Source organism: Eretmochelys imbricata, chromosome 9 (genome assembly GCF_965152235.1).
Source record: "Eretmochelys imbricata isolate rEreImb1 chromosome 9, rEreImb1.hap1, whole genome shotgun sequence".
Taxonomy (NCBI): Eukaryota; Metazoa; Chordata; order Testudines; family Cheloniidae; genus Eretmochelys; species Eretmochelys imbricata.
This window is the reverse complement of record NC_135580.1, coordinates 50,641,156-50,667,823: the sequence shown is the minus strand read 5'-3', so window position 1 is coordinate 50,667,823 and position 26,668 is coordinate 50,641,156. Positions and strand designations below refer to the sequence as shown.

The following is a 26,668-nucleotide window of genomic DNA, read 5'->3' as shown; positions in this document are numbered from 1 at the left end:
AAGGGTCCACCTGCCCCTCCTTTGGGAGCCCGTCCACCCCTCTGTGCTGGGGCCAACCCCTGTGCTCTGCAGAGCAGCAGGAAGGGAGGCCAGGAATGAAAGGAAAATCAAGGCTGGAAGCCAGCGAGAAGGGCAGAGCGCTGTGCCTGGGGCGGTGCCCAGTGCCGGCTTGCAGAGCCCCTGCCTGGCACTAGCTGGTATGAGCGTAGCTAACCCCTCGCCCCCTGGGCCCTCCTCCCAGCTACACGTTCCAGCAAGTGCAGGAGCACACCGACCAGATCTGGAAGTTCCAGCGGCACGACCTGATTGAGGAATATCACGGCCGGCCTGCTGCTCCCCCGCCCTTCATCCTCTTCAACCACCTGCAGCTCTTCATCAAGAGGGTCCTGCTCCGGCAGCCAGCGAAGCGGCACAAACAGCTCAGTAAGGAGCTCCTTCCCAGGCCAGGCCAGGCCAGGCTGGGCGTGACACGGTGGGGCCTCGCCTCCGCTAGGCTGGGCCAGGGTGACGGTGCATCGTGGGCCACAGGGGTTTGCAGCATTGCAATGCCATGGCTCAAAGGGCCATGGGGAAGTGATGACGTTCTCCAGGCCTGACTGGGATCTGGAGGAGACATAGTACCACTGGGGTCTGAGTGGCCTGGAGTAGGGCCTGGGTCTGAGGGACCTGGGGGTTCTCCTCTGGTGCTCAGCTCTTCGGTTTCTCCTGCAGAAGAAAAGCTGGAGAAGAACGAGGAAGTGGCCCTTCTTTCCTGGGAGACGTACCTGAAGGAGAACTACCTGCAGCACCAGCAGAGCCAGGAGAAGCAGAACATGGAGCAAAATATCCGAGACGTCGTGCAGAGGTACCGGCCCATCTCGCCCGCGTTCCCCTAGGAAAGACCCGTGGGTGTCAGTGCTCTCTGCCGTCACGAAGGGAGCTCTGAGTGGGGAGCCTTGGGCGGCTATCCCCAGGGCCCCCTTCCTAGTCCCCCTGAAGCCGGTGAGAAAAACAACCACGTCTACATGCATATCTCTCCTACTTAAAGCCCCGGCATCCCAGGCAGGCCTGGCTTCTTCACACGACCCAGCAGGGGCTGTCTCAGTCTGGCGCCCCCAAACAGCTACTCCCCTCTCTTGAGAGAGAGGCCCCCTTTTTAGACCCCACTATAGTTCTTTGGCTCTCCAGTGTTCCTGGGCCTTCCCCGTCCTGGCATTGTCCCTTAACAGCCCTTAAGTGAAGAAGAAGTGGCTTATCCTTTTCTGCTTGTTTCTCCTGACAGCCCCCATTAAACTAAACTCAAGCAGTTTTCACGGTAACATGCCAACAACCAGGTTGACACAGAGTATTCGTGCATTATTACCAACCCATCACAGCCCTGGGGCATTCCCATCCAGTGCTTCCGGCTCAGGTGTGACAGAATCTGTGCGGGGACTCATCGCACTGCTGGGACGATAGATCAGCAATACTTTGTTTCCCTTTCGCAGCCTCTTTCCTTATAACCCAGCTGTTTCGCTCCCATTCCCATTGCCCCCAGCACGCTAACAGGCTGCTGGAGCTCCCTCCAGAACCTGTCTCCTCAATCGGGGGGCCACTGCAGAGTGAGACATGCTTCTCTGTTCCCTTGGGGTCTGCGTGGGTGGCTCTGCAGTGCTCCAAGCACTAGACCAAGGGATCGATGACTAGTGGTTTTGGGGCTTATAGTGCAAACTCAGCCCAAGGTAAGCCAAGCACTTGGTGTACCTACCTGGAAAGAGCCACTGGAATGGCCATTGAGCCCTGCCGAGGGTGCATTGCAATGCACTCGGCTTCTCTCCCTGGGACTCTGGCTGGCACTGGCTGGGGATGCTGCAGGGGCAGTGCACTCAGTGGTTTGGGAAAGCAAGCATCCCTCTGCAGTGACTCCTTCTGTCGACCCGATGGGCTCAAGTGAAGTCCGGAGCGGAGGGATAGGTCAGTGGAGAAGAGCAGTCGGATTATTAGGGCTCAGGTGCACTGGAGACAAGGAAAGAATCACTGTTAGTTAGTTCTCTGGCCCCAACGACAGGGGGCCCGCCGAGGCCAATGGAAGCCCCTATCCCGCAGCCAGCGGAGATATAGGGCATATGTGTGGGAGTGATTTGGAGCCCTTGCATGTCCAGAGGGTACGTTTGGAGTGTCAAGGAGCAGCTTGGACCTGGAGGCTCCATGAAGAGCCCTGTTCACTCTATCAGTTACTTCTGGCATAATGGCTCCTGGACAGTCCTGGGCTGGCACAGGTGTCAATGAGAGCAGGATGTGGCCCATTCTCTGCAGGGCTATAGGCATAGGCGCCAACTGCTCCTGGTGCCGGTGGGTGCTTGACCCCACCCAGCCCCTGGCCCCTCCCCAACTCCACCCCTGCCCCGTCCCCATTCCAACCCCTTCCCAAAAGTCCCTGCCCCAACTTTGCCCCCTCCCTGCCCCTATTGGACTCATTCCCCAAATCCCTGCCCCGGCCCTGCCTTTTCCCCACCTCCTCCCCTGAGCGCGCCCCGTTCCCGCTTCTCCCCGCTCCCTCCCAGAGCTCGTTATGTCGCGAAACAGCTGTTTTGTGGCAGCAAGAGCTGGGAGAAGTAGGGAAGCGGCGTGCTCGGGGAGGAGGCAGAGGTGAGGTGAGGTGAGCTGGAGTGGGGGGCCGGGGCGGGGAGCTTGGCTGCCGGTGGGTGCAGAGCACCCACCAATTTTTCCCCGTGGGTGTTCCAGCCCTGGAGCGCCCACAGAGTCAGCGCCTATGGCTGTAGGGCCATGCTAAGCCTGCTGTCTGCTGTGGCAGAGCCACTGGCAGGGGAGATGGTGGGTTGTGGGTGAGACACGCAATGCAGCTTGTGAGGAGATTTAGTGCACACGAAAGTTGCCTGGTGGCATTGGGCAGAGCCAAGTAGAAGGCAGGTAGGTGTGTGCCAGCCCTTGCCCAGGCCACATCGCACCTCGGGGTGAGCTTGCAGGACACTGTGGCCTCCACTGTCTATGTGATCTGCAGAAATGGGACTCAGGGGCAAACCAAAGGCTACAGCTCTAGCCAGATGCAGCAGCGAGCGAGCAGGGCCTGAGCAGCAGTTATGCATGGCTAGTGGTGTGTCATTCACGTGTGCTGAACCTCTCACTTAGTATGGGCCAGATTGGCCCTGCTGCCAACGCAGAGAGGGCAAGGAGCTGGCCCACCTCCATGCACTCTGCACCAGCCTGTGCACATGGGCAGGGAGGAGCAGCCCCCAGCATGGCCGCTGAGGAGCGGGCCTCTCCGCCTTGCCAAGGGATGTGCCACGTGCACACTCAGCTGTGCTCCAGGGAGCGGGGGACACTGAGGCACAACCCTCCGCAGAGCTGTTCCATCCTGCCTCCTCTCAGGGCTGGGTCTGACCAGCATCCACCAGGGACGATGAACAGTGAGGGGCGCTGGGAATGCAAAGGCGGGAATTCGGCACTTTGAGCTGGCAGGCTGCGTGAGGGGCAGGAGGTCTGTGGGCAGCGCTGTGTGAAGGCACGCAGGCTGCCCTGACCCTGGAGCAGTGCCTCGCTGGCTGTATGTCGCTGCGTGGGACGCCTGCTCAGCGCCTCGTTCCCCAAGGCCCCTGTCTCCTCTCACCCGCTCGCAGGGTGGATGTGTTGGCGGAGTTGCTGGATTTGGATCAGGTGAAGAGGACCGGACTGGTGGAGCAGAGGCTGACTGGTCTGGAAGAGCAGGTGAGACAGAGCTCGAGGCGCGTGGAGAGGACAGATGTTGTCACAGATGGCCTTGCATGGAGTGGGTGACATTTGGGATTGGGAGGGGGGACTGGGCTGGGGCCTGGGCAGCCAGCCATGTTCAGGATCGGGAGGTCATGGGGGAGGGAGGCCCAGGGAGTGGGTCAGAGGCTGGGGAGTGGGTTGTACTCAGGATCAGGCAGCTAAGACATCTCATCCAAGCTACTCTGGGAAAACTTGCGCTATTTGAGGGGCAATATAGTCCCATCCCACCGCTGAGCCTCCGCTCCTCTTCCATTTGAGTCCCTTCAGCAGAGGAAGCCCAGCAGAACTGGGCACTGATTTCAGTCCCAAGGTCAGAGGAATTACACAGAGGGTTACACCCCATGAGACTGTCTCCTGCGAGGGGTGCTCCAACCACTGTCCTGACAAAGCGGGGCCACGCCCCTTCTGGCTCTCACAATCACAGTAAAATTGAACTAAACCAAAACCCAACCACATCCCTGAGCCTGGAAATGGGGCATCCACACCCGCCCCTCTCTCCCCACCTCCCCCGCCCATGTCCGAGCTGGGCCCTGGGTGGGAGCTCTGGGAGGTGGCTTTCCCTGACGGTCTGCTCTGCTCTGGATAGATGTCCCAGACCGCCAAGACCCTGGCCTGGATCGTGCGGGCCCTGCGTGGGAATGGATTTGGTTCAGAGGAGGACGCACCCACCGTGGGTAAGTCCAGCCAGTCTCTGACTGACAGCATGTGAGAGGAAAGACCAGCCTTTGTCTTCTAGGACCCATTTCTCCTCTCGCTTCTCCAGGGTTCCCACCAGCGTCACTCCGCTGGCTCCAGCGCAGGCCTGATCGGCGCCAGTGCAGCTGCCAGGCCTGAGAGCAGGACAGGGCAAGGGGCTCCTAGGTGAGCTGGGTAGCAGGCCCTGCCCCATTGCAGAAGGAGCACAGAGAGTCTTGGATGCCCTGAGCTGGGGGAAGGGAGGAGGGGTTGCGCCTGTTCCCATGGCAGGCAGGGGGCATTGTGCCCAGGCTGGGAGGCTCGCTGCCAGCTTCCGCATACCCCGTGTGGGTTGTGCCGTGGCGGCTGGATGCTACACAGCGCAGCAGGCTCCTACTAATTCCCCTTCCTGCCTCCAGCCCCACTGTATTGGAGATCGTCCTTCCCACCCCTTCCCCAGCAGCTTCCCACCTCCACTTGCCCCACAGCTCCCTCCCATGCTGGATTCCTTCTCCGGGCCCTCGGGGTCCATGCAGGGAGAGCAGGGCTGTGGGACGGGAAGGTGGCAGGGGCATATGTGTAACTGTGCTGGGGAAGAGAGGGGAGGCAGACTCACTTCTATGGGGCAATGCAACAAATAGCAAGTTCTAGGCCGAAATCTTCAATAGTCAGTGTCCTGTGCAGACAATGCCCGCCACTTGGGGGCGGCCAGGGGCACAGGGCCTGAAGCCTACTGGCCCCAGCAGGAGACTGTCCAGTGATCCCAGTGCGCTTTGGGTCAGGCCCAGAGAGTGGTGAAGGAAAGCCGTTCTTATGGGGAAACCCAGCTAACCCTGGCTGCAGGCAGCAGGAACCCCATTGCTTTCACCCTAACCCTTCTCAGAGGTCACGTTCCTCTGCTCCATGGGGGTCTCAGCTCTTTTGTGTTTGTCTCCCAGTCCCCAGCAAAGCCCCAGAGCTGAAGGAATACGGCTTGGAGGAGAAGCCCGAGGAGACGACGGCTCTGTACCATGTGAGCGCCCGCAACCTCCTCTATCCCAGCTCCTCCACAGTCCGTTTCCCAGTGCCGGACGAGAAGGTTCCCTGGGAGGTAGGAGAGCGCCACTGTAGAGAGCAGGGCCTGTGGCTGGGAGATCTGCCCGGAGCAGAGGGGCCGTAGCCTGTGATGCTTGGGGCATGTTGATGGAGGCAGGCAGGGCCAGTGGGCAGAGCACTGAGCCAGGAGCCAGGAACCCCTGCCCCCCGGCTCTGACGCTGCCTCACTCAGTGACCCTAGGCCCAAGATGTCAAGCGTGGGGGCCTCCAGCCATGGTTCGACCTGGAGCCACGTGGCCTGGGGAGGGGAGGGAGCTCAGCAGCTCAGTGCAGCAGGCCGAGGGGAGTACGGACCTACCTGCGGAATTAAACGCTGCACCTTGGGCACTTCCCACTGAGGATGCTGGGCCTCCCCTTGTTATGCCTGTGCTGACCTGAGTCCCGTTTCCAGCAGTGAGTTGGGCACTCATTGCAGGTCAGTGGGAAGTGTATCCCTCGGAGGGTAGTTCCTCTGGGCCACCTTGGGGTCCACCAGCTCTCTGGAGGGGGCTATGCCGTCCTGGAGCCGCTGGCGGAAGGGCTGTGCCCCTGGGCCGGAGGGATGCGTGTGAAGTGGTTTGTGTGCTCTGCAGGTGGAGTTCCAGATCTATGACCCTCCCTTCTACGTGGCAGACAGGAAGGAGATTGCTGCGTGCGATCCTCTCAGAGAGTGAGTGTGGGATCAGGTAGTCTCTCTCTCTCTCTCTCATATTCTGTCAACCCCCGACCTCTCTTCCAGCCCCCGGCTTTTGTGTATCCATCTCCTCCACTGGCTGGCTGTCTCTGCCAGCAGCGCTCTCCTGCCCTCTGCCCAGCCCTGGCTCTCTCCAGCCAGCTGGCTCCGCCGGTGTTTGTGGCTGCTGGCCAGCACCGTGCATGCTGAAGAGGACAGGGGCTCTGTTCTGTCTTCCAGCTCCCTGGAGGCTCTTTCGAAGATAAACTACAATGCGATGGATGGACTGATCAACCGGCAGAGCTTCCACGGCACGTATACCATCCAGAACAGGCTGCCGCTGTGAGTGAGCCGGGCGGGGGGTTTCTCACACAAACACTGCCCAAGCAAACTGGCTCTGTTGCCTCGGCGCTTTGGCTCCGGCTCAGTGGTACCATGTCTCCCAGGGGCGGGGAGGAAGAGGGCAGCCCAACATCAGGCCAGTCACAAGCCCGATGTGCTCCCTCACAGTGCAGTGCAGTGACTCAGATCTCATGGGCAGCGTGTGGACACCCCCTTTGGGGAGCCTAGCCCCCAGCCCTGCCCCTTCTGCCCAAGGCCCCGCCCCCTCACCCACAGGAGCCCTGAGCTCCCCTCCCCCTCACGGCCAGAGGAGCCCCAGCCGAACCACTCAGACCCCCAGGCTGCGGCTGGCCCGAGCACCAGCCCAACCCCTGGGCCACCAGCCAGCCTGAGCCACCCTGGCCACTGGCCAGCCTAAGTTTTCCCTGGCCACCGGCTGTCCCAGTCTGCCAGCTGGCCCAAGCCGCCGGCTGGCTGAGCCCTGGCTCCAGACTGCTGCCCAAGCTGAGGTCCTGCCGGCTTCGGGGGAGAGGGGAAGCGAGGGCGGGGCTTCCGAGCGGAGCGTGGGCAGGGCCACGGCCTAGGTTTGGGGAGAGCTGAAGTACTATACCTGCCGCCCATGTCTGATCTTAACGCAGAAGGAGGCCTGGTGCAGCAGTGGGTTGCTCACTTGTGATCAGAGTGGTTAGTTCTCTACTCGCACTGTCTGGGATCACTCCTAAATCCAGGGGAGTTGTTCCTGACATACACCCACAGGTGGGAGGCAGAATCAGGTCCCTAATCTCCATCTGCATCTCCCTCAGATTAGCAGCGAGAGGGGCTGCTACCTGCCCCATGTTATGTGAACCTGAGCAGTGCTTGGAAAACACAAGGAAGCTCAGGAGGTGCCCAGCTCCACTCACCAGGTCTTGGGTTTCCTGAAACAGCCTGAAATGTTGCAGCTGCCCTGCCTGACTCCCCCACTCCTTTCCAATCTGCCCAGCAGTTTCAAGGGAAGAGGCAAGCTGTTCACTTGGGGGTGGGGAAAGGGAAAGAAACCCTAACGTGTCAAAGCAAGTTCTACAGGGGCAAACATTTCTACCCAACTTCACTCTGCAAACTTCTCTCCATGGACGGGGACCAGGCTGTGTGTCTGATGGTGCCTCTGGCACTGTGGAAAATAGTGCCCTTGATCCTAAACCAACCAAAGCTCCATGCAATTGTCACCTAGAAGCCTCATGACAAAGCAAAATGGCAATGGCTGATGGCTCCCGGATGGTGAACAAGAACCAAGAGACATGGCCCTTTCTACCCTGGTGGAAGCATTCCCACCTTCCAATGCACCCCCCACTGCTCTGGGTAACCCCACTGTGCACTCGTAACTAGAAGCCACCATAACGTCTCCCGTCCTGGTGAAGACGTCTGGAATGTTTGTTTACGTTCATTTCCTGAAATTGGGTTGAGCAATTATCCTTTGATGATTGGAATTTTCCAAAGCTCTAAAAAGCGAAAATGGGAGTGGAAATGTGTATTCCTCCAGTGCTGTGCTGAAACATTTCCAGTGCCTTTGTTGTTTGAACAAACACAGCATCACCCCATGGCATTGGCTGTTGAGTTCCATGAGCGACGGCGTGATTGAACAAGCCAATAATCCTGGCGAAGGGATACCAACGCCTCTCTGGCTCTTTCTGTGCTAGGAATCCTATGGGCAGGACGGGGTTACGAGGCCGAGGAAGCCTACGCTGCTTTGGACCGAACCATGCACTGCACCCCATAGTGACGCGGTGAGTACAGCAAGTAAGATCTCGGCTTGCACATCTGGACACCGTTCTACTGGCATGTGGCAGTTCCTTGACTAGAGCAGCACCCTCGACTGGCTGAGCTAGGAACATTACATCTGTAACACATGGGGCAGAGGCCTCTGTCGTACAGAAGGAAATGTATTGCTAAAACGATTCCCGTTCTTTGTTTTAAATAAAGAACAGCCTGTTCTTATTTCATAGACCATGGTGCTATTGTGTAGCAATTGGATCTTTGATAATCTTCTGTTATTGCTTAGCACTTACAGTAAACACCACTTAACTCTTTCAAAGCACTTTACAGTCATTAGCTAACTGATGCTCACTGCACTCATATAGGTAAGTATTAGATCCCCCCAGTAGGTAAATGACTAGCCCAAGGCCACGTGATGAATTGGGAGCAGAGAAAGGATTAGACTTCAAATGTCCCTGGTGTCTGTCTGGCTCCACAACCACGCTTAACCTCTTATCTCAGGAGCCGTGCTTTCCTCTTGTTATCCTGCAAACAGGGCTGGGGGATCTTGGGAAACTGGCTTGTTTTCTAACAGATGTAAAAGCTAAGAGCGTGTAATCTCTTTGATGATGTTCGTGAGAGCTCGGGGTCTCCAGCAAAGTCCATCACTGCCCTCCCTGAGCACTGAAACTGATCTTCACTGCCACGCCACGGGGAGGTATGGGAGGAGCCAGCTCCCCGGGCAGCATGACACATTTCTCTTTTGTAGCTGGAGAAGGAATATGGATGGATCCATTTATAGAAAGAGCCTAAAGAAAATGCTGGAGGTCTTAGTTGTCAAGTCTCCTGTGTCAGATCACTGGGCTCTGCCAGGGGTAAGTGCTAAGGAGCCCATCGACCTGACCTAGCTTTGAAAGGCTCAGAAAACGTAGGCAGATCAGTCAGTGCAGAGAGACGTTATTGGCATCACAAGCTACACCCATGTTACCAAAACGTAAAACATAGGCCCTGTGGGTCTCTGCAGGAGGGAGATACAATCTGCCCCCAGCTGGGATTCAGAGCATCTTATCCCCCATGCCCAGAGGTCTCATAATTCTGCCAGAACAGCCCAGTTGTCCATCTGGCTGTAGCCTGTCCAGTGCAGGATGCACCTCATAACGCAATACAGTACTACAAGTGGCATTTCATTGTCCCCCGGCCCAGCAGGTGATTAATAGTCTGTATCATTTTCCTCCTTGCTAATTTAACAGTCAGTTCTGACTCAGGAGTGTCTGCTCAAAGCCTGGCCTCAGAATCACCATGTGGCAGTAAGTTCCAGAGGTGAATTAAGTTATGTGCAAAACCATATTTCCATGCACACCTGAGGAGTTTCTGCCACGGGCATCCCTTCACTCCTTGCCCAGAGCAGACAGTGGGATGCTCCATGCTTGTCCCCCCATCGGGGGCAGTGCATGGTTTGGGAACTCCTGCTTCCTTAGTAGCAAGCATTGGGCCTGCTCTCTTTGTTGTAGTCAGGGAGGAGTCCCAGCTGTCTGTTCAGACAGTGCCCTGTTGTGATGGTCTGGTTCTGTGCAGGGGTCACTGGAGCCAGGGGAATCGCTGCCATTGAAGCTGAAGAGGGTCCTGAGGAGGGAGTTCTGGCCACAGTTCCAGAACCTGCTGAACCAAGGTGCAGAGGTATGCTGGGCACGCCGCATGGCACCATGCTGAGGAAGCAGGACAAGAATCAGACACCCATTCCCATGATGATAACATGCCAATTCCTTCCATGCAGGACAGAGTGGCCCTCAGAATGAGCCTGGGCTGCAGACCTGTGTACATGACCCTGGTGTGGTCTGCGGAAGTGAGGACGGAGGAATGGTAGAACAGGCCAGGATTGTCCTGCAGGGCACAACAACCACTGCATGGGACTTGCTGTGGTTAAGCAGAGCTCCCAGGCAATGTGCCAGAGTTCCCTTGGGACACCTCTGGCTGCAGGACCGTCCCATGAGAGGGATGCTGTATGTGAAAGCAGGACTTTCCCACAGCCCACACTCTGTCACAGTTCCTTACAAGTGGGCGGGGCCACCAGTACCCAAACCCTGTCCCTGTCCCCCTGCTGCCCCTTCTCCCAGAAGCCCCGCCCCTGCACCACCCCTACTCCTAGAGGCCCCACCCTCGCACCACCCCTTCCCTGAGGCCCCACCCCCATGCCTTCTCTTCCCCCCAACAGCCCGCCTCCCACTCACTCCTCTCCACGCCCTCCCCTTCTCGCTCGCCCTTACGGCAGGTAAAAAGTGGGAGGGGCATGGCCCCCCCGTTCCAGCACTCCTGAGCCAGGTCACAGCTGACCTTCTGCTAGCACACTGAAACCCAAGGGGAACCCTTCCCAGCTGCCTCCTCTGTCCCTCAGGTATACAAAGGCTACGTCGATGACCCCAGGAACATGGACAATGCCTGGATCGAGACAGTGGCCATCAACGTGCACTTTGAAGATAAGAACGACGTGCAGATGAAGCAGCTTAACTCGGTAAATGCCTTTTGCCTTCTGTCTCACAAAGCACTAGCTTCCGTACAGAAAGGCCTCGCCCCCAGGACAGGGCTGAGCAGGCGTTCACTGAAGTCAATGAAGAGCCTCATGCCAACTTGGGTGGGTGTGGGATCAAGCCGCAGAGCTCGGGGAATGGCCCAGATCTCAGCAGCGCGGTGGTGATGTGCCCACAAGTCTTGTGGTCCCATTCCATCCTGCTTCTCTGCCTGCAGGTGGGAGGGACCCAGCCTGGACAATGCAGAGAAGGAGCAGGTGAGAGAGGGCTCCTGGATAGCAATGGGAGTGGTGGAGAAATGGAGCCAGGCAGGGGGGAGAAGGAGTAAAAGGGTCTGCAAGAGGAGAGCAATAGGCGGGAGGGAGGAGAGACAACGGTAGGGTTGCTAACCTTCCCGATTTGGCCGGGAGTTTCCTGGAATCAGGCTCAATCTCCTGGAGACTACTGAAGCCAATCCAGGAGATTTTAGGCTGCAAAAATTCCAGTGGCTCAGAGGGACTAAGGCAGGCTCCCTACCTGCCCTGGCTCTGCACCACTCCCAGAAGCAGCGACATGTCTGGCAGCAGCTCCTAGGAGGAGGCGCAGCAAGGGGGGGGTCTCTGCATGCTGCCCCTGTCCTAAGCATCAACTCCGCAGCTCCCATTGGCCGGGAATGGGGAACTGCAGCCAATAGGAGCTGCAGGGGTGGTGCTTGCAGGCAGGGACAGCATGCAGAGCCGCCTGGCCACCTGTGAGCACAGGAGCCGTTGCCAGACATGCCGCCACTTCCGAGGTAAGCACTGCCCAGCTGGAGCCTGCACCCTGAACCCCTACCGCACCACAACCCTCTGCCTCAGTCCCCTCCCACACCCAAACTCCCTCCCAAAGCCCACACCCCGAACCTCCTGACGCACCCCAATCCTCTGCCCCAGCCCTGAGCCCCCTCCTGCACCCAAACTCCATCCCAGAGCCCGCACCCCAAACCCTCTCCCGCATATCAGCCCCCTGCCCCAGGCTCAGCTTGGAGCCCCCTCCCATACTCTGAACCCCTCAGCCCCACCCCCTAGCCCAGAGCCTGCACCCCATCCCCCTGCTCCAGCCTGGTGAAAGCAAGTGAGGGTGGGGGAGAGCGAGCGATGGAGGCAGGGGGGCTGGAGTGAGCGGGGGAAAGGGGCCTCGGAGAAGGGGTGGGGCAGGCGTGGGGCCTTGGGAAAGGGGCGGGGCTAGGGTGTTTGGGTTTGTGCGATTAGACAGTTGGCAACCCTAGACCAGGGAGAAGCGCAGTGGTGGAGCAGGGCATGCTGTTAAGTTTGTTGTGTAAGGACTGTACATGCAGCAGGCACCATGAGACCAGATCCCAGGAAAGTTAGATGACTTCCTTCCTTCAAAATCTATTACCTGCCTGACTCTCGCCTTCGCTCAGCATTGAGGGAGGGCAGCCGGGCCATTGCTGTGTCCTGGGGGAAGGAACGGCATCTCATTGGTGGCGAGGACATAGCCCCAGGAACTGGCTTTTATCCAACACTGTTGGCGTTCCCTTGTTAAAACACCAATGGTCCGTGCTTATGCTAGTCCTGGGTAATCAAGGCTTGGGGAAAACAGCTCGTCCACACCTGAGCCATCCCGTCTCAGGCTTTGCTGTGCCAGCCACGTGCCGAGTGCAGCTGGAAATATGCATTCTGTGGCAATGTGAGCCTGCGTGTAACGTCTTTGATTTCCTCTCCCAGTTTCTCCAGGGCAGCGACCCAGAGGCGTGCGTCCGGTGGCAGCTGGTGGACAAGAGAATTCCGCTGTACGCAAACCACAAGGAACTGCTGCAGAAGGTGACTGCTCTTTTGGGGGCCTATTACTGATGTTACGGCCGCCACCTGGGATGGATTTTTCCGAAGCTGGGAGCAGTGTCATGGAGATCTGCCTGCCTGGTCCCCTTGTCTCCTGTTGCTCTAGACTGGGGCTTTGGGTGTGTACCTTGGCTTAACCCTCCAGGATCAGTGGGACTGTGGGTAACATGCCATGCTGCATGACTCTCCTTCTCACTCTCTTGTATCATTACTTGCGAGTGAATGCAGCACTCTCGTGAGACACAGATGGCAGCAGCTTGTGCCAGGCCGTCGTCCTTGCAGGAGTTGCCCCACACAGCTCTGCCAATGCACTACAAATTTAGCTGGCAACTTCCCCTGTTGTTGTGGTCTTGGCTTTCTCCTGGGCGGAGCCTGACGCTTTGGCTAAGTTAGCAGTGGGTTTGGGATGTGCACATGTGGGACCTGGAAAGAGACTTAACTCATGGGCCAGTTTTCCCACCCATATCTCTAGAGGTGAAAGGCTCCTGATGTGTGGTGCCACCTAGTACCGGGCCAGGACACCTGCGTTCAGTTCCTAGCTCTGCCACAGACTCCCTGGGGGAGCTTGGGCCCGTCACTTAGGGAGGGACTCACAAAAGTTCTAAGTCCCATGGGCAGAGGAGTCCCGCTCTTGTGTATCAGCACCTCCCCTTGGCTGGCTTAGGCAGTCCCACCTAGCATGCTGGCTTTGTGGGCACATTCTCAGGTGCAAGTCTCTCCCCATGCATTTTATAGGGACCCTAGGCACTGAACGCAGCTTTATGGATCCCAGTGTGAGCCTGTGATTTGGTAGGCTCCGCAACGCCCAACGTCACATCGCCTAAGTCCCTTTGTAACTCTGGGCCCGAGTTTCTTTAGGCCTCAGTTCCCTGTCTGTACCATGGCTCCTCTGGCTCACCTGTGGAGATTGTAGGCTCTGCACAGCAGGGGCTGTCTCTCCCTGTGTTATGTACAGCGCCTGGCACAATGAGTGCCTCGTCCTTGCTGGGGCCCCCAGTCCCTACTGTCATGGTGTACGCTAACACTAATGGGGACGGGCAGCAGATCCCACGGCCTGCCCTCACTCTGCTGCTGACGCACCTGGGCTACCGTACATCCTCTTTCTAAGGGACATTGCTCCATCCACCACACTCGCCCCACTCCTAGGGGCACCTGAGCATGGATTTAGGCCAGCACCTCACTCCTAGGCCAGTCCATATGGGGTCTTCCCACTGCCCCCTCCCTTTCATTCCAGGTACCCTCTGTTTTTTTCTTGATGCCTACTCTGAACCTTGGCTGCTCCTGTGTATGTCAGCCATGGTCATGCTCTCCTGGGGCTTGGAGAACAGCAGGGATCTTTGTCTAGGCTGGCACTGGTACTGCTTCATGGAATACAAAGCAGGTGTCTCCCTTCCCCCCCATCAGCCAGTTGCTATGTCTCACTCGTAGCCCTGAGCTCAGACATCCTGGAAGGCACGTGCTTGGAAGACACTCCGGAGCCCAGGGTTTCACAGAGCTCATGTCACTTCTCTACCTCTGTCAGAGGCACCGTCCTGGATATCAGACCTCTCCCTTGCACCTGATCACACTCACATCACTCACCTTGGACCCGGAGGATGCTGAATGTTGTGGCTCCTCTACAGACTTATTTGTAAAGTGCTTTGGGATCTCTTGACCTGGAAGTGTCTCGATTGTGTGTAAAAAGAAAAGGAGGACTTGTGGCACCTTAGAGACTAACCAATTTATTTGAGCATAAGCTTTCGTGAGCTACAGCTCACTTCATCGGATGCATTCAGTGGAAAATACAGTGAGGAGATTTATAGACACACAGAACATGAAAAAATGGGTGTTTATCATGCACACTGTAAGGAGAGTGATCACTTAAGATGAGCTATTACCAGCAGGAGAGTGGGGTGGGGGCGGGAGAGAAAACCTTTTGTAGTGATAATCAAGGTGGTCCATTTCCAGCAGTTAACAAGAACGTCTGAGGAACTGGGGGGGAGGGGGGAATAAACAAGGGGAAATAGTTTTACTTTGTGTAATGACTCAACCACTTCCAGTCTCTATTCAAGCCTAAGTTAATTGTATCCAATTTGCAAATTAATTCCAATTCAGCAGTCTCTCGTTGGAGTCTGTTTCTGAAGTCTTTTTGTTGAAGAATTGCCACTTTTAGGTCAGAAATCGAGTGACCAGAGAGGTTGAAGTGTTCTCCGACTGGTTTATGGATGTTATAAATCTTGACATCTGATTTGTGTCCATTTATTCTTTTACGTGGAGACTGTCCAGTTTGACCAGTGTACATGGCAGAGGGGCATTGCTGGCACATGATGGCATATGTCACATTGGTAGATGTGCAGGTGAACGAGCCTCTGATAGTGTGGCTGATGTGATTAGGCCCTATGATGGTGTCCCCTGAATAGATATGTGGACACAGTTGGCAATGGGCATTGTTGCAAGGCTAGGTTCCTGGGTTAGTGGTTCTGTTGTGTGGTGTGTGGTTGCTGGTGAGTATTCGCTTCAGGTTGGGGGGCTGTCTGTAGGCAAGGACTGGCCTGTCTCCCAAGATTTGGGAGAGCGATGGGTTGTCCTTCAGGATAGGTTGTAGATCCTTGATGATGCGTTGGAGAGGTTTTAGTTGGGGGCTGAAGGTGACGGCTAGTGGCGTTCTGTTATTTTCTTTGTTGGGCCTGTCCTGTAGTAGGTGACTTCTGGGAACTCTTCTGGCTCTGTCAATCTGTTTCTTCACTTCAGCAGGTGGGTATTGTAGTTGTAAGAATGCTTGATAGAGATCTTGTAGATCATGGTGGAATTCCTCAAGGGCTTCTTTTCCATGGGTCTAGATGATGAAGATGTCATAAATATAGCGCATATAGACATCTTCATCATCTGGACCCATGGAAAAGAAGCCCTTGAGGAATTCCACCATGATTTCAACAATTTCCATCCCACCATCAACCTCAGCCTGGGCCAGTTCACATAAGAGATGCACTTCCTGGACACTACGGTGCTAATAAGTGATGGTCACATAAACACCACCCTATACCGGAAACCTACTGACCGCTATTCCTACCTACATGCTTCCAGCTTTCACCCAGACCACACCACACGATCCATTGTCTACAGCCAAGCTCTACAATACAACCGCATTTGCTCCAGCCCCTCAGACAGAGACAAACGCCTACAAATCAGATGTCAAGATTTATAACATCCATAAACCAGTCGGAGAACACTTCAGCCTCTCTGGTCACTCGATTTCTGACCTAAAAGTGGCAATTCTTCAACAAAAAGACTTCAGAAACAGACTCCAACGAGAGACTGCTGAATTGGAATTAATTTGCAAATTGGATACAGTTAACTTAGGCTTGAATAGAGACTGGGAGTGGTTGAGTCATTACACAAAGTAAAACTATTTCCCCTTGTTTATTCCCCCCCCCCCCGCACTGTTCCTCAGATGTTCTTGTTAACTGCTGGAAATGGCTCACCTTGATTATCACTACAAAAGGTTTTCTCCCTCCCCCCTCTGCTGGTAATAGCTCATCTTAAGTGATCACTCTCCTTACAGTGTGCATGATAAACACCCATTTTTTCATGTTCTATGTGTCTATAAATCTCCTCACTGTATTTTCCACTGAATGCATCCAATGAAGTGAGCTGTAGCTCACGAAAGCTTATGCTCAAATAAATTGGTTAGTCTCTAAGGTGCCACAAGTACTCCTTTTCTTTTTGCGAATACAGACTAACACGGCTGCTATTCTGAAACCTGTCTATTGTCTGTGCGAGCTACTCGGTCTTGTTGTCATCTCACTGGTTTTGACACAAAATGTTGACTCCCAAGTGGGGTTATGGGGCAGCACGTTATAAAGGAATTAACCCCAATCTAGGTTGAGCAGCTACTGTTATTATTTATTTCTTGCTCTGTTCCTTAGGTTGGGGTCCCTGGCACCCCTGTTAAAGCCCAGCATCCTCATATTTGGCCCTGAACATGCTGGGAACTGCATTGTATCTGAGTTTATTCCTTGAACCAGCTCTAGTCGCCTTCCTTAGATGCTAGCATGCCAGCAGCCAGGGCAGAAAGCATCCAGCAGTCAGGGCCTAAATTGTGCCCCCAGCCGTTGACATCCCCCCGCAGTGCCGGAGCAGTCAAACGTGGCTGGCGAGTGGTTCTAGAGGACAAGGGGGGTTGACTCGGGAAAGCCAGGTTATGGAGACAAGGTGGGTGAGGTTGCATATTTGGGTTTGAATTTGAAATAGCTGCTGTTAAAGTGTCTGTGTCGTAAATAGGCACACGTATGGAGCAGGCATTTTGAGGGCAGTAGCACCATGGGAGATAGACTGCAGTCCCATTATTCTTCCTTTGGATTCCTGTGCAGCCCCCAAACATCCACTTCGAGATTCCCATTCCTTATGAAGTCGCTGGACACTGATCTCTGATTTCCCTCCCTGCCACAATTCATCGCTAGAAATGAATGATGTGGTCACATCCTTTCGCCAGCCAGTCACATGTAACTCCCAGGCTAGCCGACCAGGATCTCCAGAGCAAAACTAGTTCAAAACAGGCTGCGAAAGCGTTTGCATATAAACCTGCTTAGCAAGAACATCTGTCAAGCCCTCTCAGTCCATTAGCTAGCAGTGGATCAGGAAGAGGTCCGGAGTGTAGCACTTTGGCCTTGGTTCACAAAGGGATTTAGGCATCTAAGTTGCATGTGGGGCTGAATCCGTTAGGTGCGCCCTGAACATGCTTACTGGATCAGGCTCCACATGTGAGCTCACACAAAACAGCTGAGGGAGGAGGACGAGGAGGAGGAGGTCCCTCCTATGTTTTAGTCCAGTGATTTGGGGACTCATCTGGGAGACCGCCATACGTGTCCACCCTCCACCCAATGAAAAGAAGGGATGTGAACAGGGATCTAGTGGAGTGCTCCAACCACTGGGCTATTCTGCAGTGGCCTTCTTCCCTCAGTCTCTCCAGTTGAAGCTGTTGAATTGTGGATAAATAATTAGTGTCACTGGAGCAGGGGGACTGGCACCTGGGAGTCCCAGCTCCTGGATAAGTGCTCTAACCAGCAGGCTGTACAGTCATTCTCATGCTCTCTTTCCTTACATCTCCGCCGTAGGACAGCTTTAACCAGAGAGGCTGAGGGAACCCCACAGCCCAGCACCTGTGAGGTGACAGATCGCTGTTCAGAACCCTCCTCCTCTTCTGGCATAGGGGAAACATGACACAAGGGCCCTCCCCATCCCCGATGAGTGCTGTAACAATCAGTGGCCCAGCGCCTAAGGCCCTTTGTGCAGCTAGACCTTGATGACCGTAGCTGGTCTTGATGGGATTTTTTGCTGTCATTTAGTCAGTCTTTGCTCAATCAAACTATTCCTTCCACAACGATATACTGAGCAGTGTATGCAGAACAACAGCATCTCGCCTGCAATGATGCACCAAAGTAGGCTTCAGCGTTTGCATAAGGGGACAGAATGATGTTTTATTTAATGCTTCTCTTAACTCAATAAATCTAACAATTAAGATCAATTGCATATGATGTCCTTTTAGTAAATGGTCACTACTGAACTTAACTCCCTCTGTGCATGGAGCTAAAATGTTGGAATTCATTGATTTAGACAGCCACACCGAATAAAAATACAACGTGAGAGTGCTGGATTCTAATGGGATTGGAGATGAAGGGCTGCAGCTTCCAAAATAAACAGCTTTGCTTCGCTTCCGCGTCTGCATGGCAGTGACTAGGCTAGCATTAATGGCATTACTTGCATTAGGGCCAGTCACATTGTCTCTGTATAGTTGTTATGCTAGGAGCTGATTTTCCACTATAAGCCTAATTTAGTCATAAACAGAAGTTCCCCAATACCCAAACAATTTGTGTACAAATTCCTAGGCCATAGCTTACTCCAGTACAGAGATGGTTGGGCAAGTTTGCAGCAGATCTGAGTCCTTATTTAGACAAGATTAGCGTTGCCAGACTGCTGCATTTCCCATTTTTAGTATTTAGCTTGCTACCTTTCTGGAATGGCTTTCCCTACAAATGCCATTTGATCTTATTTCTTCCCTTCTGCCTGGAGCGGGGCCTTTCCACATCGGGCTGGGATTTCATGGAATTTGAGGAGATACCAGCACACTTAACAAGGACATAGAGAATTAATTCAGTAAGTGTCCTCTCATGCCATTGATACATTTGTGATAAATACCTGTGTCCGGGGGGGAAATTAGTCCTTAGTAGCCACCAGGCCACTGAGAGCTCAAGGGATGGCTTTACCCATGCAATGTGCTTTAGGCCAGATCCTCAGCTGGTAGAAATTGGCATAGCCAGTGGTCATTTCTGCCAGTTCAGGATCTGGCCCGTTATCTGCCATGTGTACAGAGGGGACTGATTCTGCTTGCACATACACAGGTTTTGCACAGGTGTAATTCCATGGCTCTCCATGGAGCTACTCCTGATTTACATCATTATAAATGAGAGGGAACTCACCCCCAGCCTCCCTGGCATGAATTCATGCTTTGAAACATAGGCCTTGCTCCTCTGCTGTCCCGTCTCCTTCTCTGTGTCTGGGCTGACGGCCTGCAGGCCATGTGGGGAGGTACACTGTCTGTACAGCATTCCCCCTAGAAGTGGTGCCACCATCCTCTGCTTGACCTTTGGACTCCTCTGCCTGCATGTGGGGTGTTGACTGGGAAATAATGTCCAGCTTAGGCTAAAAAGACAGAAATGTGGGTCTGAGCCTATAGCAGAGGTGTCCCAGAGCCAGCCCAGCTGAGGCATTTGAATGGATCCCAAGAATCTCAGCTTTTGTGTGAAACAAACAAGTCCGTTTCTAGCCCTGGCACTTGTAAAGAAAAATATCTGAACATGGATCGAGTATAAACCACTGCAGTGCTGGCTGCCTGAGTCTGCAGAGAGCCTAAAACAACAGCTCTGAGCTGTGAACTGTCCAACCTGCTAGTCATCTAATTGGAGTGAGATCACTACAGCCCAGTGATGACATTTCCCCTGTCATTAACTACTTCATCACTGTATCTGAGGGGGTGTTGCTGGAGGGGAGGAACAGCAGATGGAGGAAGAGAGAGGAACAGACAGGGAAGGGAGAGAGAACAGAGGCAGAAATAGTGCTGTAAACCTTACGAGCATATCTCCCCCTGAATGTGACGTGAAGGTACTGAACAACTAAGGGATAATAACTAGATGTTTAGTTGCTACGTAACTGCCACATTCCACCCTTGATCTTTGGGAGTTCTGCAGGTTGAGGGGAGTGTTTAGTCCTAAATTAGTAACTGGAATTAGCCCTCTGGCCATCCCAGGGCTAGCGCATTCCTATGTCGAAGCTGTTAACGTTCCCAAGAGTGTCAGCAGCTCCCAGTGAAGTAACTGTATTCTCTGTATCTGCCCATAACCCAGCCAGCCTGAAGCTCCTGAGACAGGGCCATGGCATTGGGACTGGGGCAGGTAGGATCACAGATGCTAAGCCTGTACTGTCCCAACAGGGAAGCTGAATGGCTGGGGGTGTCCTTGGAGGCACATGGGTTTGGGGGGGGGTTGCAGTCACAAGGCTCGCTGGGCACATCAGCAATGCAGTTATTAATCCCCCGAACGTGCCCTGCAGAGATCATACAATGCCATGGGGACAGCAGTTGGCCAGTCCCTGCGCTGGTCCCAAACACTTGCCAAGATTTCAGTGCCAGGAGCCTCCGAGCAGTTGTGACGGGGACCAGCGCAGCCCCGATGGGTTTGACTCTCCACATCCCCTCAGAGAGAGTCGATGGTGCAGCTTTAAACTGATGAGCATGATGGGTCCTATGCGAAAGCCAAGGAGCTGCTGGCAGGCCGGGGCCCCTGCTTGCAGGGGACGATTTGGCTGTGCATCCCTGAGACCTGGCCTCCTCCACTGCACGCTCTTCTGGCAGGGCTCGTGCTGGGGGGACTGAGTTTGCCCCAAGTGAGCATGGCCTCAGCAGGGAGAGCACAAGGGCTTTGGCATGTGCTGGGTTAATGAGGCAGTGCAGTGCAATGGCCAGCCGGGAGCCTGTCAGTACCAGGGCAGAGCCCATCCGCTTCGCCATGGCTCCTGAGTAGCTGGGTGACAGCTCCAGGGCCGGCCCCAGTGTGACCACAACCCTTCCTGGGCCATGCTTCCCTTGGTGAAGGCTGCTCCGTTGGCACAGGTGCAACGTGGCCAGCCTGGGCAGGAAGAGGCAGGGCAGAGGCAGCGTGGATCACCCTGCTGTCGACAGAATGGTTTCCCTCGTGCAATCTGCTGGACTATTTGGGGCAAAGATGTCACCCTGGCCCCTGCTCCCTGAGTGGCTGCTAGTGGGTCAGGGCTGATAGGAGGCCCAGAAAACAATGTGATTATCCAGTAGGGAAGCACCTTGAGGCTCCACCCAAGATCAGAGCCCCTGAGAGACAGCCCCTGCCCCACAGAGCCTGGAACTGGTCGTTCAGGAGCAGGGGAATGGGGAGACACCCTGTATGCAGCCACAGGACAGGAGCAGTCACAGCATAGGTTTCCCCAGGGAAGCACTCTAGGCAAGCTGAGGGCTCAATCTGCAGGGCACATTAGAGGGGGCGCCCAGGGTCAGATGCAAGCAGTGCCAATGTCCTGTGGAGGAGAGAGCTAACCTCGCCCAGCCAGCATGGCACTTGGGGAGCTCTCCCTTTGTGGGGGACAAGGAGAGGTAGGGAAGGGTGTTCCACCCAAAGAGAGTCCATGACTCACCCCCGCAGGTGACAGTGGAGCTGAGACTAGACCCCAGATCTCCTGAGTGCCAGCCAGGGCCAGCCCGCCCCAACCCTGCCCCAACTCTCACCGTACACCGTACACCCTTCTGTGAGGCTGCTGGATTCATTTCAGTGCCAGACTCGCCCTCTCACCCCTCAGGGACAGAACCCAAAGCAGCCAGCCACTGAGACTCCAGCAGGAAGGGCTGGCCCATCCCTGGGACAAGGGGAGCCACAGCCAATGCCAGTGGCAGGTAAGATCCAGTCTCTTGGGAGCAGTTTAAAACCCTCCTGTCAATAGGAGAAGACACTGCACTGAAGACAGAAATTTGGAGGGAATTTGAAAGCACTCGTGAGAGAGCTACTACTCTACCTCTTCCCATCTATTGCCTGGTAATCATGTCCAGAACCTACTGCGATGTACACACCTGCCAGCATGACACAGGGACGTGTGGGGAAGAGATTGAGGTTGTTTATGTGGTTGAGTTATTACTAGGCTGTCCCTTTAAAAAATCCAAGGATGCGCAGCGAGGATGTCAGTGACAGGCAGATGCTGTCCAATTACAGCCCATCTGCATGGTGTGTGGCTTGTGTGTATGCCGAGGCAAAGGAAAGCACCACAGAGATGGAGACATGAGGACTGAACAGACAGCAACAAGTGGTGGACGGGGTTTAAACTCTGCTAGCCCTGCTGGATCTCACCCAGACTCAGGCATACAGGGCTGGAGGGACAGCACTGGCTACATGCTTGGCAGCTGAAGGAGGAGAATGACAAAACCTGAACGGCAGCCAAATGGTTTTACCTCAACTCAGGTAAGGTGCCTTTTCATTGCGGATTTAGCAAACGAGAAGTGCCATTAGCAGGTCAGGTTCCTAGTGATCTCCCACCCTACGGAAGCAGCAGGATTGTATTCAGGGAGAGGAGAGCGGGCTCTTAGGAAATATGTCCTTTCACTAGTTATTAGCTACAAAGTACCCCTGCCCAGCCTAGGTGACTGAGCATATTGCAGATGGGTCCGATTGGAAGCTGTACCACACTGGCATTCGCTGTAACGAAAGAACCCTCTTGCCAAACCTTGCCAGGCAGCCGAGGAAGATGCAGACAGGCTGGTAGTAAAATTGTGCTTCCCAGTGAAATGAAGCTGGGCGTACTCATTGTTCTCTGTCGCCTGGCATGGACACAACCCCTCTGGATAATCAAACTTTCAGCTCAGTGCCTAGCTTCAGCTTTTGAAAGCCAGTTTAATATGGATTTATCAGGCTAAATTCTGCACCGATCTTACACCTGTGCAACCCCATTCATAGATATGGCTTCTGGATTGAATTGAAGGAGTTGGCTTTGACCTATAAAGCTGGAAGACCTTGATTCAGCATAATGCTTTAACTTCAAGCATGTGCTTAATCCATCCCTATTTAGGAGAGTATTTAAGCACATGCTTAAGTGCTTGGCTGAACTGGGGCCTAAATGCTTTGGGACCTTCTGAGTGGAGACCCTGCCTCTCTTGCCATGCCGGGATGGCCAGACCTGGGTTCAACAGAGGAATTCCATGAGGGTCTTACAGTGCTGGAGCAAGCTCCTCCGCAGGTCTGCACACCTGTCATTATGTGTGGGGGCTGCTGCAGAAAGTGTGGGGTTAGATCTGGCTGGCCAGGGCAGGCTGGAGAGTGGCTGGGGTTGAGCTCTGCTAGATCTGGGGGGAAGCTGTTGTTTGTTCTTGTCATTTGTGGCAGGGGTGCCCATAGCCTGGGGCAGGTAACCCTTCTAATTACTGTATTAATCCAACTCACTTAAAGCCCCTGCGCTGAGGCAGGACCACGTAAACTTAGACCAGCCCTGGCGGGTGTTTGTCCAACCTGTTCTTAGCAACCTCCAGTGATGGGGATTCCACAGCCTTTGTTTGGAAGCCTGTTCCGGAGTTAACTCCCCTGAGAGTTAGACAACATTTTCTAATCTCTAACCGAAACCTCCCTTGCTGCAGTTAAAGCCATTACTTCCTGTTCACCCTCAATGGACACGGAGAACCATTGATCACAGTCATAGGTGGCACATGAGTCTTCTCTTTCGGGCGGCTCACACACATGTGCCAGAAGCTCCCTAGAAGTTGGGGGGGGGCCACCTGCACCTGGACCGTGGCCCTGCCACCGAGGCCCCGTGCCCAGTCATTCTCTCCCCCGAGGCCCTGCCCTCGCACTGGCTCTTACCGCCCCCTACTGCGAGGCTCTGCCCGCCCGCTGCTCACTCCTCTCTGCCTCTTCCCCCGAGACCCCCCTCCGGCCCCTTGCTCCTCTCTGATTCTTCCCCCGAGACTCCCCTCACCAGCTGCTTGCTCCTCTCCACCCCTTTCACAGAAGGGCGGGCCACCAAGGGGGCTATGGGGCCATGCCCCCATCACTTTTTTCTGCCTTAGGTGAGCAGAGGGTGGGGGGTCCTCAGGGAAGGAGGAGGAGCAGGGACAGGAAGGGGGCGGGGCCTCAGGGGAAAAGGCCAAGCGGGGTTGGGAAGAGGCAGAGTCAGAGCCGGGAATCGGGGGAAGAGATGGAGCAGAGCGTGGGCGGTGCTCCCCAATTCTATGGGGCTTTGCTTCTGGTGCCCAAAGGCGGCAGCGGGCCGGTGCGCTGCTGGAAGGGTGACCCGTGCCACGTCTGCCGCATTTCTCCCCCCTGCATCACTGGCCTTTTTGGGGGAGGCTCAGCCTCCCCTGGCCTCTTATACCTGACACCCATGATCACCGTCCTCTCTGTAACAGCCCTTCACAGATTTGAAGATGGTTCTCAGGTCCCCCCACCAGTCTCCTTTTCTCAAGACTAACCCTGCCCTGTTTTTTTGTCTTTCCACACAGGGCAGGTTTTCTAAACCATTTATCATTTTTGTTGCTCTCCTCAGGACTCTCTCCAGTTTGTCCTCATCTTTCCTAATATTAGGCTTTATTTTGTTTTCAAATTAGTGTACCTCCCACTCCCAAGCTCCCATACTGATGAAATCACCATTTGTTTGGAGAACAGGCATGTAAATGTGCATGTGTGTGTGTGTGTTAATTTCAGTGTTGCCATCTCTCTCCATTCTATGTGATATTTAGTGTTTTTTCTTAAAGCTCCAGCTCCTGGAGTCATGCTATCCCATCATAATCTTGGTGTTCTTTTGTTTTAAAATAACTTCCTAATTGTCTTGGTTGCAAAGAAAAGCTTGAAATAGTGACCTCTGAAGGTTTACACACTAGAGGACAAATAAAACAACCCTGCTTTATTTGTTACAATCTCATAATTTGTAAGCCAATCTTACAAATTTGGATGGTCTGGTTCAGGTGTTTTTTTAACACTTGAGGTTGGCAAGACTGTCCCAGCAACAGATTATAAGAACCTTGTGCAATATCAACTCTGTGTTGGGGCTCCGCCCATCCCATTCACTACTCAACGGCAACACCCTTGCACCTGTGCACCTGGTCCCCAGGGCTGGGAAGTCTCCACAGCTGTGCATGGAGTGGGGAATTACTTCCCTGTGCCAGGGTGTATCCGTGTCACACCATGGCCCTCAATAACTGACCCTTTCATTTAAAAATCTGAAAAATGCAGAGAAATAACTTTCATCTGAATGGAGCCTATCTGAGATGATGGTAGATTACCTTGTTAGGGATGGGGCACAGGTTTAGCAGATTAACCCAGCGCTTGCTTTGCTAATGTAGATCAGACACCGAGAGATCTAAGTGTTTCATAGTGTCAAGAAAAATAATGTCAATTTCCCCTCCCTCTTTTTGCTGTCAGAAACAAAAGAGCGCACTTTGAAAGACAAGAAAAGAGAGTATGTGAATGCCTCCAGCTAGTCCCTTTGCACACCTGGAGAGGTTAGCTGGCAAAGACTAACATTTCCCAAGCAGCCATGCAGAAGTGTGCCCCGTTGAGACGATGATCAGAATGTTCCTGGCACACCCGGCATCCTCACTGGCACAGCTGTCCTCTGCATGCGTCTTCTTCTGCCTCCTCCTGTGCATCCCTCCTGTGTGGACCTCCTGCCCCCAGCCCTGCCAGTGCACAGATCACTCGGGAGCCATGGCTGTGCTGTGCAGCTCAAAGCATTTGGACGCAATCCCAAAGGACATTCCCCAAGATGCTGTGTTTGTGAAGCTCGATGCAAATAAAATCACCCAGATCCCCAACAACGCGTTCAAACACCTGAACCACTTGGAAGAGCTGGACCTCTCCAGAAATGCCATTGAGAAGATAGACATGGCAGCTTTCAGAGGGGTGGCAGATGGGCTGCGGACGCTGGATCTTTCCAATAACCTTATTCAGAGTATTCCCAAGGAAGCCTTGGTCAAATTGAATGCTAAGATCCGCTTGTCCAATAACCCGTGGCACTGCGAGTGCGCTTTGCAGGAGGTGCTCTGGGAAGTGAAGCTAGATCCCGAGTCGGTGAACGAGATCACCTGCCAAACCTCTGTGCGGGAAGAATATGTCGGGAAACCTTTGATCCAGGTCCTGGACTCTGGCGTCAATTTCTGTAACATCCATCAAAAGACCACGGATGTTGCTATGTTCATCACCATGTTCGGCTGGTTCACCATGGTCATCACCTACGTGGTGTATTATGTTCGACACAACCAGGAAGATGCTAGGAAGCACCTGGAGTACCTTAAATCACTGCCTAGCACCCAGGTCCCTAAAGAGACCATCAGCACGGTCCTGTAATGCCAAGCACAGAGCACTGTGTCAAGAAATGCCTCGGGGGAAGCAATCTGCTTCTGACCTGCTTGCACAAGGTTTTCTAGGAGGGTTTTATGTGACACTTGATAGAAACATGAAAATGTATTTTGTTATTAACCGAACTGTGGCCACAAGCTTGTAGGGGAACAGCAGTGCCCCTGTTTACGTCACATCCCTTGCCATGGCGGGTTACTCATTACTAACTAAGACACCACAGGATACGTCCTGGCCTCTACAGAAGGTTAGAGAGCAGAACCCCATAGTCCTGCCTGCCTCTGTCACTCCAGAGTGTGGTGTTCCGGACAGCAGAATGTGCAGCCAGATATCAACGGTCTCCAGCATCTGGAGGGAGTACGGGGATCCTAAGTTGTGCCGCTAAGCAGTCAGGATCTGCTCAGCACCATCAGCATGAGACCAACACACAGGGCCTGTGCCTGCAACTGACACAGCCGTGTGACCCTGGAGCCTAAGAAACCAATAACTGCCCCAAGCTGCATTTCCCCGGCCCCACCCCAAGTTCCCTGCTAGAGGGAGCCCTCCGCACTGATAGAGGGGTCAGCCACCATTACAGCACCGGCCCCTCCTTGCCCCACATGGGCGAGAACGGCTTCGGGGGCAGGCCAGGGATCTGCCTGCTCATGCTATGTACTGGTTGGGCTCTGCACATGAGCATGCTGGCAGCTCTGTGTGGAAGGCCCTGCT

General features: G+C 54.4%; 2 protein-coding genes across 2 annotated transcripts in view; both read left to right on the top strand.

Moving 5' to 3' along the window:
* The window catches only part of TRPM2 (transient receptor potential cation channel subfamily M member 2), a 47,477-nt gene extending 34,896 nt beyond the window's left edge, over positions 1 to 12,581 (top strand). The window contains exons 21-32 of the mRNA XM_077825530.1: positions 242 to 423; positions 712 to 844; positions 3,597 to 3,684; positions 4,316 to 4,403; positions 5,343 to 5,494; positions 6,072 to 6,148; positions 6,392 to 6,493; positions 8,170 to 8,256; positions 8,994 to 9,099; positions 9,800 to 9,901; positions 10,617 to 10,733; positions 12,456 to 12,581. Of these exons, the coding sequence (XP_077681656.1) occupies positions 242 to 423; positions 712 to 844; positions 3,597 to 3,684; positions 4,316 to 4,403; positions 5,343 to 5,494; positions 6,072 to 6,148; positions 6,392 to 6,493; positions 8,170 to 8,256; positions 8,994 to 9,099; positions 9,800 to 9,901; positions 10,617 to 10,733; positions 12,456 to 12,581 (1,360 nt within the window). The remainder of the gene's footprint in view (positions 1 to 241; positions 424 to 711; positions 845 to 3,596; positions 3,685 to 4,315; positions 4,404 to 5,342; positions 5,495 to 6,071; positions 6,149 to 6,391; positions 6,494 to 8,169; positions 8,257 to 8,993; positions 9,100 to 9,799; positions 9,902 to 10,616; positions 10,734 to 12,455) is intronic.
* A 12,587-nt stretch (positions 12,582 to 25,168) lies between these two features.
* Positions 25,169 to 25,951, top strand: LRRC3 (leucine rich repeat containing 3). The gene has a single exon (XM_077827225.1). The coding sequence runs from the start codon at positions 25,169 to 25,171 to the stop codon at positions 25,949 to 25,951; it is 783 nt and encodes a 260-aa protein (XP_077683351.1).
* The last annotated feature ends 717 nt before the right edge of the window (positions 25,952 to 26,668 follow it).

Coding starts and splice junctions, on each gene's coding strand:
- LRRC3 (XM_077827225.1), top strand. CDS start 25,169: ATGATCAGAATGTTCCTGGCACACCCGGCATCCTCACTGGCACAGCTG.